General features: G+C 28.0%; 3 protein-coding genes across 9 annotated transcripts; 2 read left to right on the plus strand and 1 right to left on the minus strand.

Moving 5' to 3' along the window:
• The first annotated feature begins 1689 nt into the window (after positions 1-1689).
• On the plus strand, positions 1690-6426 carry LOC100749610 (myb-like protein D). Of its 6 annotated transcripts, none has more exons than XM_024370771.2 (7): positions 1690-1963; positions 2061-2109; positions 2730-3062; positions 3134-3264; positions 3352-3601; positions 3664-3779; positions 3889-6426. In XM_024370771.2, exons 5-7 carry the CDS (start codon positions 3456-3458, stop codon positions 6207-6209), a joined length of 2583 nt encoding a protein of 860 aa, XP_024226539.1. In that variant the 5' UTR covers positions 1690-1963; positions 2061-2109; positions 2730-3062; positions 3134-3264; positions 3352-3455; the 3' UTR covers positions 6210-6426. The 6 variants fall into 6 exon arrangements, with proteins under 6 accessions (XP_024226539.1, XP_012246520.1, XP_024226538.1 ...); XM_012391102.3 differs by lacking the exon at positions 2061-2109 and having other exon boundaries at positions 1691-1963; positions 3889-4287; positions 4732-6426; XM_012391097.3 differs by lacking the exon at positions 2061-2109 and having other exon boundaries at positions 3134-3268.
• LOC100741835 lies at positions 6364-7893 on the minus strand. 2 transcript variants are annotated; one of them, XM_012391112.3, is made up of 4 exons: positions 7808-7893; positions 7017-7378; positions 6828-6946; positions 6364-6672 (listed from the first exon to the last, which is right to left on the minus strand). In XM_012391112.3, the coding sequence occupies exons 2-4, from the start codon at positions 7021-7023 to the stop codon at positions 6454-6456; spliced, it is 345 nt and encodes a 114-aa protein (XP_012246535.1). In that variant the 5' UTR covers positions 7024-7378; positions 7808-7893; the 3' UTR covers positions 6364-6453. The 2 variants fall into 2 exon arrangements, with proteins under 2 accessions (XP_012246535.1, XP_003493136.2); XM_003493088.4 differs by having other exon boundaries at positions 7698-7834.
• Positions 7850-10652, plus strand: LOC100748786 (adipocyte plasma membrane-associated protein). Its single transcript, XM_003493063.4, has 4 exons — positions 7850-8180; positions 8261-8469; positions 8704-8989; positions 9075-10652. The coding sequence occupies exons 1-4, from the start codon at positions 8071-8073 to the stop codon at positions 10174-10176; spliced, it is 1707 nt and encodes a 568-aa protein (XP_003493111.1). The 5' UTR covers positions 7850-8070; the 3' UTR covers positions 10177-10652.
• The last annotated feature ends 19 nt before the right edge of the window (positions 10653-10671 follow it).

Genomic DNA, 10671 nt, shown 5'->3' on the forward strand with positions numbered 1-10671 from the left:
CCCTTTCCCCCCCCCCCCCTTCTGTTCCTTTTTCTACCACCTCTTCTAGCCTCCTCACCGGCTGCTCGTCCTCCCGTGGCCACGATCCATCCTCTCGTATACTCATCCGCGGAATCGTGAATCCATTGGAAGGACAGACACGAGCTTACACTTCTTCGTCGTCCCTTATCTACCTTCGTAAAAGAGTCCCTTCGAGGTTGGGAGGCGCGAGTGAACTCAATTATGTTCCATGGGGTGAAAACTGACGGCAAGCTTTTTTGCCTAGAACCTTTATTACGTAGGTAATTAAGAAGCCTGACTTTTGGTGACTCGAAGATGGTAGTTACGTTTTATCTGAGAGGTGAGAAATTTAGGGTGGTTTTACGAAGGGATGTTGAATTTTCTAGGTATTTGTCGTATAGTATGACAACAATAATGTAATGTTTATTGCAGTTTCAGGTTGCACGGGAGTCAAAGAACGGACTTGGTTTAGTAAGAACAGCTTACGATTAGTCTTCTCTCCACGTCGCAATCTTACCGCGTTCTGTAATACTTGTTGTATGTATAGATGGACTGCAGTTTTTTTTACGAGAATTTGTATTTTTGTAAATACTTAGTTACGTAAATGGGAATTGAAGCAGAAAATTATTTCATTCATTGAATTAGTATTCATAGTGTCTAATTCTATAGTTGGAAAGCATTGTCCTTTTTGCGTTCAGTGAGTAATTTTAGTTATATCGTAGTTAGTTAGGATTAATGTTTATATTTTGATATATCTATGGTAATAAAATTTTGTTATCAGATTAGTTAATTGGTACGTAGAATTGTTGTAAGAGAATATGTTGACGGTGGAGCAGGAAGTTAGAAAGTTGTTAGTTTCCGTAAATTCAAGAGACATTATTTGTTCTTAACAGTAGTCAGACTAGCAAGAAGTGTTTTACGGTCATTGAAGAGGCAAAACGATAGATTGCTTCGTCGTTTCTCATCGTTTTCAGACAGCATTAAGTTATATCGTGTAGTAGAACTCTTGTCTGATATAGTATTTATAAATATTGAAATCATGAAATATAATAACAGTCGCATATAAACAGTCGTAACATCTTTTTTGCGTTTCTTCCTTAATAGCAACCTTAGTTTCCTTTATTATATTGTACTAATTCAATACTTATCCTTCATTATCGGTGTGTCTTATGATCTTCTATTAAAGCTATTTTACAATACCAATAAAACATCGATATTCAACGTCATGAAAACACAATTTAGATACGGAAGTCTCGAGCAAGACTTATATTAACCCTTTGCACTAGGAAGACTCCAACTACGGCACTGTGTATGTAAACATATGTTCAGAATAGGTAAGTATTGCTTTAAGGTGATGGTATCCAATGATACGCGATAAATATATACGAAGGGCAAAGAATTATATTTTCGTTAGATGGGGAAAAATATTTTTCCATTCGCTTCTCGATGCATTTTGCATCTTGAAAAAGAAAATCGAGGGCCATAATCATTTCTCTGTTTTTCACACGCTTTCGAAGTCTTATCGATATTCTTCATCGTTTTGGAACATAACAGGGACTTAGAATCCCTCGGTCATTCCTCAATCACTAATTTACTAAACAGTCACAACATCAATAATCTCTTAATATATACAATTATACATATACATGATGTTGTATATACATATATACAACATCAATATATCTTAATATTTTTGTAATCAATAAAAAAGAAAACAATTTATTTGTAGTCTTCGGTTAAACTTTTAAGCAATTTTTATGTTTTTTCGACCTTACCCATCACTAGTTTCTACACCGCCCCTCTTGTCGTATATACGCACGTTTCTCCCACCAAGAGCAGTGGAGAAGAAATGTGTGTATAGTTCGGCCGTTGCTCTTATTCTTAGTGCACATTTTTTGGCTGACTTTTTAACATTGCATGAATTGCATTGGTGATCTCCCGACTCATCTCTGTTGCTACATGCGTAAGTACAACATGTGTACATGTATACATTCAAAGAAAATTGTTTGTCATTTGAATGAAAAAAGAAAATTTTCCTTTTATAATAAATTCTTTCGTAGAATGAGAATAGATATTTCCGTAAGAGAGTATTAATCCAATCTGTCTTATGTAAGTTACTGACTTTTAATACTGATTTCTAATGTATATATATTCTTAAGTTTTAACTAGATGAATTTCCACTAACTACATATATAGTTGATTATATTTATATAATACATTTGCTATATTTTGTTACTTACCAATCAGGGTTTTGAATATTTCTATTGCTATTTTGTTTCTTGAAAGTAAAATATAAGATTAAATTTATATACATAAATGTGTTTGTAAAAATAAAATCTACATTATATATTGTATTAACTTCCCAACTGTTTATTTCTGACTGTCAGTTTTGACTTGAATCAAGCATAAGTTCATTTACATAGCAGTTGTTTCTTAATTATAGTAAAAATTTTTATTTTTTCCTTTTATTATTTCAATTAAGTGTGTACAAGATGTAATAAAATATATTTTTACATATTCTTATATAGAGGTTATGTAGATAAATTTGTATTAGTTATTATATGTATATAATTTTTATTTATAAACATAAAGTACTAAGTTTTATATTTCTATCACTTTTAGTACAGACCTACACTTATATTGTAATGTTTTTATCATGAAGAACTTTTATTAGTATGTACTTAATGTTTATGAGATATTATAATTTAAATATTCTTTCTTTTATCTAGAAAAAGTTCGTCGATCAAGTTTCTGGTATTGATAATTAAACAACAAATTCTCATTAATGTCGCCCATATTCCCTAAAGATGCGTCTTCAACTGAAATGTTTTTTCGAACTGTAAATGGAAGTAAATTAAAGCTCATTGATAAAAGTACAAAGGCTAGAAATGTTATGAAATTTGTTTTATATAGGAACATACAGTTGAATGTGAATAAAACTCTCCTTTTGTTATTTGTAACAGTAGTTTTATGGAAGGCATTTAATATCTTCATACCCTTTCTTGCATGTGCATTAGTATTGATACTACAACTCATCTGTTTTGTTGCTTCTGTAAATAAAGGTCTGTTAACTAATTATAATTACTATAATCTCTTTATTTTCATTATGTTAATTTCAATATTTTATTTACAGATACACTAACAGTGGTAGAATTTGTTGGTATATATACTGAAGGAAAAAGAATATTTCATGGTTCTAGTTCATGTGAATTTATTCCGTGGGATATAGTGGTGGATATATTTATTAATGAAGTTATAACAGGAGTTGGTATTAAAAATTCATAATGTGATATAGTAAAATAATTTATAAAAATATGTGTTATTTAAATAAATGAATATATGTTGTTTCAGCAAAAAGTATTGTATTACCTTACAATTATAATAAGAGATTCACTTGGAGGAAAAGATTCAATAAAATTAGTTCCCTTATTTCAAAATTTAATACCTGAAAGAAAATGCCTGGAATATATCTACGAAAAACTAGCTGGATTGATTGGACCCAAAAAGAGAAAAATCTAACTTTAACAGTGCCTGGCTCATACTGGTTGTGTCATAAGACCAACATATACAAATTTATTTTTAGGTATCACCGCACAAATAGGTAAATATTGCTAATAGTAAAGCATTAGTAAGAAAATAGATTTCTAATTTGTACATTTGCAGAAATATAAAACAATTTAATTATGGAAAAGAATTAATGAAAGTTATTAGAAAGATTATCAAAAATCCACCTTCCCAGAAACAACAATTTGGTACAAGTCATCTTTTAGTTACTTTCGGTATCCTTTTCTCTATGTGCAAAATAAATATAATTTTTAACTTGTTAATAATATTAAATTTTTTGAACTTATTATTAAAATTTTCTTAACTATAATTCATAATACGTAGAACATACACCATGGACTAGACAAGATAAAATGTTTGCATTAATGAAGTTTAGAGAACGATCGGTTGTAGCATTTTCTTGTGCATTTATATTAACTATAACACCCATTGATTCTTTAAGAATAGAACAGAATTCAGAAAATATAATTTCTTCTGATCGTTCTTTAATCTATCAGAATGAAAGTTCAACTGATACATATGAACGTGAAAATAAAAATGAGAAAGAAAGTAAAAAATGTTTAAAGCATTCCTCTAAAGATGATTCTTCAAAGACAGACGCGCAATGTAATAATATGCAAGAAATTTTAAGATGTGAAAGTAAAAACATTCAAGCAAATAATAATATAGGAAATACTAATTTAAAAAAGTTATTATTAAATGAAGAAACAGTAAAACAAACAGGTAACAGTGAAGATACAAATAAATTCTGTAAACATTTAAATATGTCACCTAAACATAGTATAAAACTAAATGATAAAATGAACGAAAGTAATGTTAACTGTTTAGAAGATAGTAATATTAAACATCAATTATCGGATGATAAGATAAAAATCAATAACTGTAATATTGGAAAAGACAAAAATAATTCTGTATCAAATAATAGTAAAATGTTAAATAATAGTAGCGTTGTTGATGATATAAATACAGATTCTGTTAATTTGCCATATCAGTACTTGATAGAAAAAGAAATAGAAGCTACAAAGCAGAATATGTTAGAATTAAATGCAAAAGATATTACAAACCATATAGAAGCACATTCAGATATTACCAAAATACAAGATTTATCTTGTCCTAAGAAAAAGAGCTATGTATTAGATAATGTACCACGATCCTCTGATATTACAGATTTAGTAATGGAAGGATTAATGTTTACAATTCGTCAGGACCAAGATACTGTAGCAGTTATAGAACAAAAAACTAAGTTGGAGATTGATGAAGTATTGGAAAATTCTGAAAAAATTGAGACAAAGGAAGGTGAAAAGTGTTTACGAAATTCTAGTTTACTTGGCTTGGAAAACTTAATAACAATGCTTGAATTACCAAAAGGGAATGAACCTGGAGATAAATATCAAAATATAGTTAGTCAGAAACCTACTTTGAGGAATCAGTCTATGAGAAAACACTTATTTAACAATGTAAAATATCCTTTAACAAATAATAAAATTAAAGAACAAAATAGTACAATTGAGTTAAAACACATGCAATGGTATCCTTTTAATAATTCTATTTCAGCTAGTACTAGTTATTCAAATAATGATAACATAGATATTACAAATAAACGTCGCTATTCCGAAATATATGATAATTCTAAAGATGAAGAGGATGCGAAATTTATAAAATATAAAAATTTGAAGTATGAAGAAGAAGAAGAAGATATAATACCAGAAGCATTACAAAATGAAACATGTAAATTATCTACATTATCTCTTAAAGCAGATAAGTCTGAAGATAAATTAAACTTTATACCAAATAAAGATTTATTAATGAATGACGTTAATAATGAAGAGTCAATCAAATATGAAATAGATAAGGATGAACTCAAATCTTCTTTTAATAATAACTTACATCCTAAAAAATACACAAAAAGTGATTGTCCAAATTCAGTATCTATTGACTCTCAAATAAATAAAGCACAAAAATTGCATAATAATGCAGTATGTGAATCTAAATTTCATGATACAAACAAGTATAAATCAAATGTTCCAGTAATTATCTCAAATCAAATTATTAGTCTAAATGAAATACCTTTGCCCTTACAAAAAATACTTAAAAATAAATTATCAATAAAACATAATTCCTTAAATGATAAAACTAAAATAAACAAAGATAATATTGAGATTCACGAGACACAACCAAGTCAAAATGCAGGTAGTATTTCCAGCATACAATTAAAAAATCAAATTTTAAATAGTCATACAGAGACATCATCAAAAGATCATGAAAAATTTGTGCAAGATAATAGAAAAACATATAATGAAAGCATATCATCCTCAATATTAAAAACGGAAGAAAAATGTTCCAACAGTTCCAAGAACATCATGGAGTTAAACGAAGAGAAATCACAAAACCAGAATAATTATATTGACAAAACAAGATTGTCATCAAATAAAATAAAAGATGTTACACAAGAATTTTATAAACAGTTTTCACATTTGCAGAAAGAAAAAGCTCTAACAAATCAAAAACGCCTTAGATCAAGCAGAAAATCGTTGAATTATGCTAACAATGGTGAAATGCATATACAAATGGCCAAATTTTTTCAAGATATTACAAGAGGAGCCAAGGTTGTTGTAACACGTATAAGTGTAAATAAATATTCATAGTTTAATAATAAAAAATTTATCTTCAACAGTAGAAATATGTCAAATTTTCATATTTATCAACAAGTTAATTTATAGATTTAGTACTGTTATATTTAGAACATAAAACTTTCATATTTATCTATCACTTAATTTATGCATTTAGTAGTAATAAATATAGTATTTTTTGTACATGTGTTTTATTCAATGATTAAATTTCAAATAAATATATATAACACTATCTGAATGATTTATTGAATGATTTATTTTAGCTTTCCAGTAACTTGTTGACCCAACATGTCTTTTCTCGTTCAATTTGATCCATGACAGCTTTTAAATTATTCAACTTGTTTACGACATCTTGTAATTTAAAATCTAATTGGTCAAAGCACATTTCATTTTTATTAAAATCAAGATTCAGACATTTATTTTGACTCAAAATAAATGGTTCATTTACTGCAGTTGATTTTTTAAACACCTTCAGCATCTGCAAAATATAATATGTTTATAATTGCAATCATTTTTTTAAGTTTTAAAGCATATAAAACTTGTCATTATTTCAAGTAAAAAAAATAAATATAACAAATAAATTCATTACATAGATATATTTAAGAAACAGAATCCATTATAAATATTTATTACATTTATCTCATTTTTTAATTTGATAGATTTTTGAAGTTCGTCGGCACATCGTAATGGATACCGTTCTCGAGCATCACATAATTCAAAAAGTGCATCTTCGCACTGTTCTTCGACGTTGTCTAAAAGATAAAGATAAGGAGATAAACAATTCTTACTTGTTTTAACCTTGTTCAAGTTCCTTGCACTTACCCATCATTGATAACGTTTAGACTATAGTATCTCAATTAAAAGTGATATTATTTTGTATTAACAGAGAGAAAATTTCCTCTCTAGTATTAATTTGAAAATAAAAATGAGCGATAATAAACGAACTTGCTTGTATTAACATCTTCAGCGCCATCAGGTAGCAAATAATATTACAAGAAATTTAAACGGAAATGTTTAAATCAATTTATTCCGTTCTCAATTTATAACTTTTTTTACATAATAATAGTTTTATTTATATGATACTTTTTAATATATAAAAGATCGCCTGAATGAAATACTTATACTTGATCTAATGTTCTTGTTTCCTTTCTTTTAAAATGACATCAATCTTGTTTTAATCTAACCTAGATAAACATTTATTTAATATCACTTTAACATATATAATAATTTTAATGAATTATCATAAGTATTATATGTTAGAGAAATTCATTGTACCATAAGAAAGATAGAAACATCTCCATTTAGATGTGAATAAAAATGCTACTGTTTGTTGTAAAAGAGTCAAATAGTATATACTTTTCTTAATATATAATAGTTATTGATACAATATTATCAATGATATAAATATAATTCATTCGAATAATTAATAATTAAAATTGTAGTTAACGTGTCATTCGAAAGTTAAAATTAGTTCAAAAGAAAATATTCAAATCAAAGGTTAACCATTTAATCAATTGATGATAAGTAAGAGATATAAATAACTATTTAAAATTTTGCTGAGTTGTCAGTATAAATAAAATCTTCTGGTCAACGGAAATTGTTAATATCACCACCTTCCGTCCGCGTGGCATTTATTTGATCTAACTTTTGCTGACATTGGCAAAAATACATAATTTGGGGTACACACCGCCATTAAAATTGTGAATGCCGTTATTTGCAGTGGCAAGAAACACGTAAAACGTAAAAGTAGTAACTCTTTTTTCTCAGTGCAATAGGTATTAGGATGAAGAAACATTAAAAGAGCCTCTTAGTGTTTTTAAAGTTGCTCGTAAAATATACCATATCTTTAAAATATTCATAGCCGATTGTTTAAATAATGGGGTACATAAAGTCAATTGGTACCGTAATAATATATGTCAGTTTCTTCTTAGCTGTTATTACCTTTTTACCAGGTTTACCCCCAGATGCAGAATATTCCGAATATAGGTATGGTATTTATTTTATAATAATATAATTGTCAAATAAGTAAAACAATTAATTATGATTTTTTACTATAAATATTTCAGTATGAAACTTCCTTGGGATTTACAAACACTGAAATCTGTAACAAAGATTCGACTACAAGGTCCTGAAATATTATTCTCTGGAGAAATCAAAGGTCCAGAAGCTTTTGCATCGTTTAATGGAGAAATATATACTGGTATACGTGGAGGTTATGTTGTACAAATTGAAGAAAATCGAATTAAACCTATTGTAAAGTTTGGACAAAAGTGTGGTATGTTGTAATAATTATTAGAAAATATTTATATTAATTCATTTACATTAAATATTTATTATTATTATTATTCTTTTTTTGGAATTCTACATATTGCATTCACAAAGATAACAAATTTAATAGTTTAAATACAAACATGCTCAGATAATAAAGCTAGATTTTGTTTAAAAAGATTAACAAAATTACTGAAATGTTTAAGCAAATGCATATCTTGAATAAAAGTGGTACTTACAGATGGGTTGTGGCAAGAACAAAAATGTGGTAGACCTTTGGGTCTAAAATTTAATGATAAGGGGGAACTGTTTGTTGCTGATAGTTACTATGGTATTTTCAAAGTAAATGTTAATACACGACAGTATATAAATATAATCAACAGTTCTGAACCTATTGATGGAAAGATTCCAAGAATGGTTAATTCATTAGATATTGCAAAGAATGGAGATATTTATTGGACAGATTCATCTGTAGATTTTCCACTTCATGATTCAACCTATACATTCTTAGCTAATCCATCAGGAAGGTAAGTTTCAAATTTAGTTAGTATAGTTTAGTTTGGTATTTAATAAGTATAATATTTATATTTATATGTAAATACTTCTTTACAGGCTTATTCGATATAATGCAGCAACAAAAAAAAATGAAGTATTAGTAAAAAATATAGGATTTGCAAATGGTGTTTTATTAAGTGATGATGAAAGCTTTCTGATTGTACTAAGTACTCTTAACTCATACATTATCAAATATAATATAAAAGGTTCAAAAGCTGGACAAAAAGAAATCTTTGCAGAAGGTTTACCTGGTCTACCTGATAATGTACATAGTGATGGGCAAGGAGGCTTTCTAGTAACTTTAATTTTCACTGTAGATTCTGAACATCCTCTTTTAGCTCAATCTCTGATACCACATCCACATATAAGGAAAATGTTATCAAGATTACTTTATTTAATAGAAGCTCCATTTAAATTATTGCAAGATATTTATCCAAATTACTATTCAGAAAGAGTTTTACATACAGTAGGTTCATTTGATCTTTCAAAAAATGCAGCATTAAAGAGTGATTCAATAATACTTAGGATGGATAAAACAGGAAAACTTTTGAATGTTTTATACTCAGAAGATATTACTGAAATTTCTAGTGCTTATATACATAATGGATATTTATGGTTTGGTTCTCCTTGGAATGAATATATTATGAGGGTCCCATTGAAGCAAGCATTTCTAGATTTAGCACTTAATACTAAACATTCAGCTAAGAAGGAACAAAAACAGGAAGAACCGCTTTTAACAGTTTCAGCTACACCAAATATTAAAGTAGAAGCAAAATCGACAAAATCAACTGTTAAACAAGAAGCAACTACAAAACTACCTCCGAAATCAACAGTTAAGGCACAAACAACACAAAAACCAAATTCAGATGCAACAAGACCAAAGGAGACCATACAGAAGTCTACAACGTCACAACCTACTACCACCAGTACCACTACCACTCCAAAACCAACAACATCATCACCTAAAGCATCTGGAAAAGATTCAAAGGAAATTAAGAAAGATAAATCCAATTCACAAGTCAAACCTGAATCGTCACAACAAAGCAATGAAGCAAGAATAAAAACAAAATCTGTAGATTCTGTCAAAAAAAATGATCATGAAACTCAGACTGCAAAATCCAAACCTATGAAAAAAAATGAAGATTCTACTAAAAAATAGACCAATGTGTACAAGTTGAAAACATCAGTCCAAATTTAAATTAATACTCATTGTATTATTCTATTCCATGTTAAAAGTTCTACATATTCCAAACATATCGATTTATTTGTTAGGTTTTATGAAATGATAACGTACATATTTCATACACATTTCATTCCTTACCGGTGTAGGATTTAGTTTTTACTTATACTTTCTAAACAACGTTCCAAAAAAGGTGATATTTAAAGAATTCTTTTATTTTATTATATATTAGTTTTCATATGTCAAATCTGTATATAAGATTGAGAATGGTGTTGTTTCTGTAAAACATTCCATATTATGATATATATACTAATATAATATTTAATACAAACACATACATATATACTGATATATGTATATGCGTGTGTAAGTATGCATTTTGTAAGTTCTAATTTTATTTAACTGCATAATGAAGATGAGGTCCAAATAAAAAGAAAAGAGAATCCATTTTGTTATGGGCGGTTATATTGTTTT

This window comes from Bombus impatiens, unplaced genomic scaffold (genome assembly GCF_000188095.3).
Source record: "Bombus impatiens unplaced genomic scaffold, BIMP_2.2 scf_0930, whole genome shotgun sequence".
NCBI classification, from domain to species: Eukaryota; Metazoa; Arthropoda; class Insecta; order Hymenoptera; family Apidae; genus Bombus; species Bombus impatiens.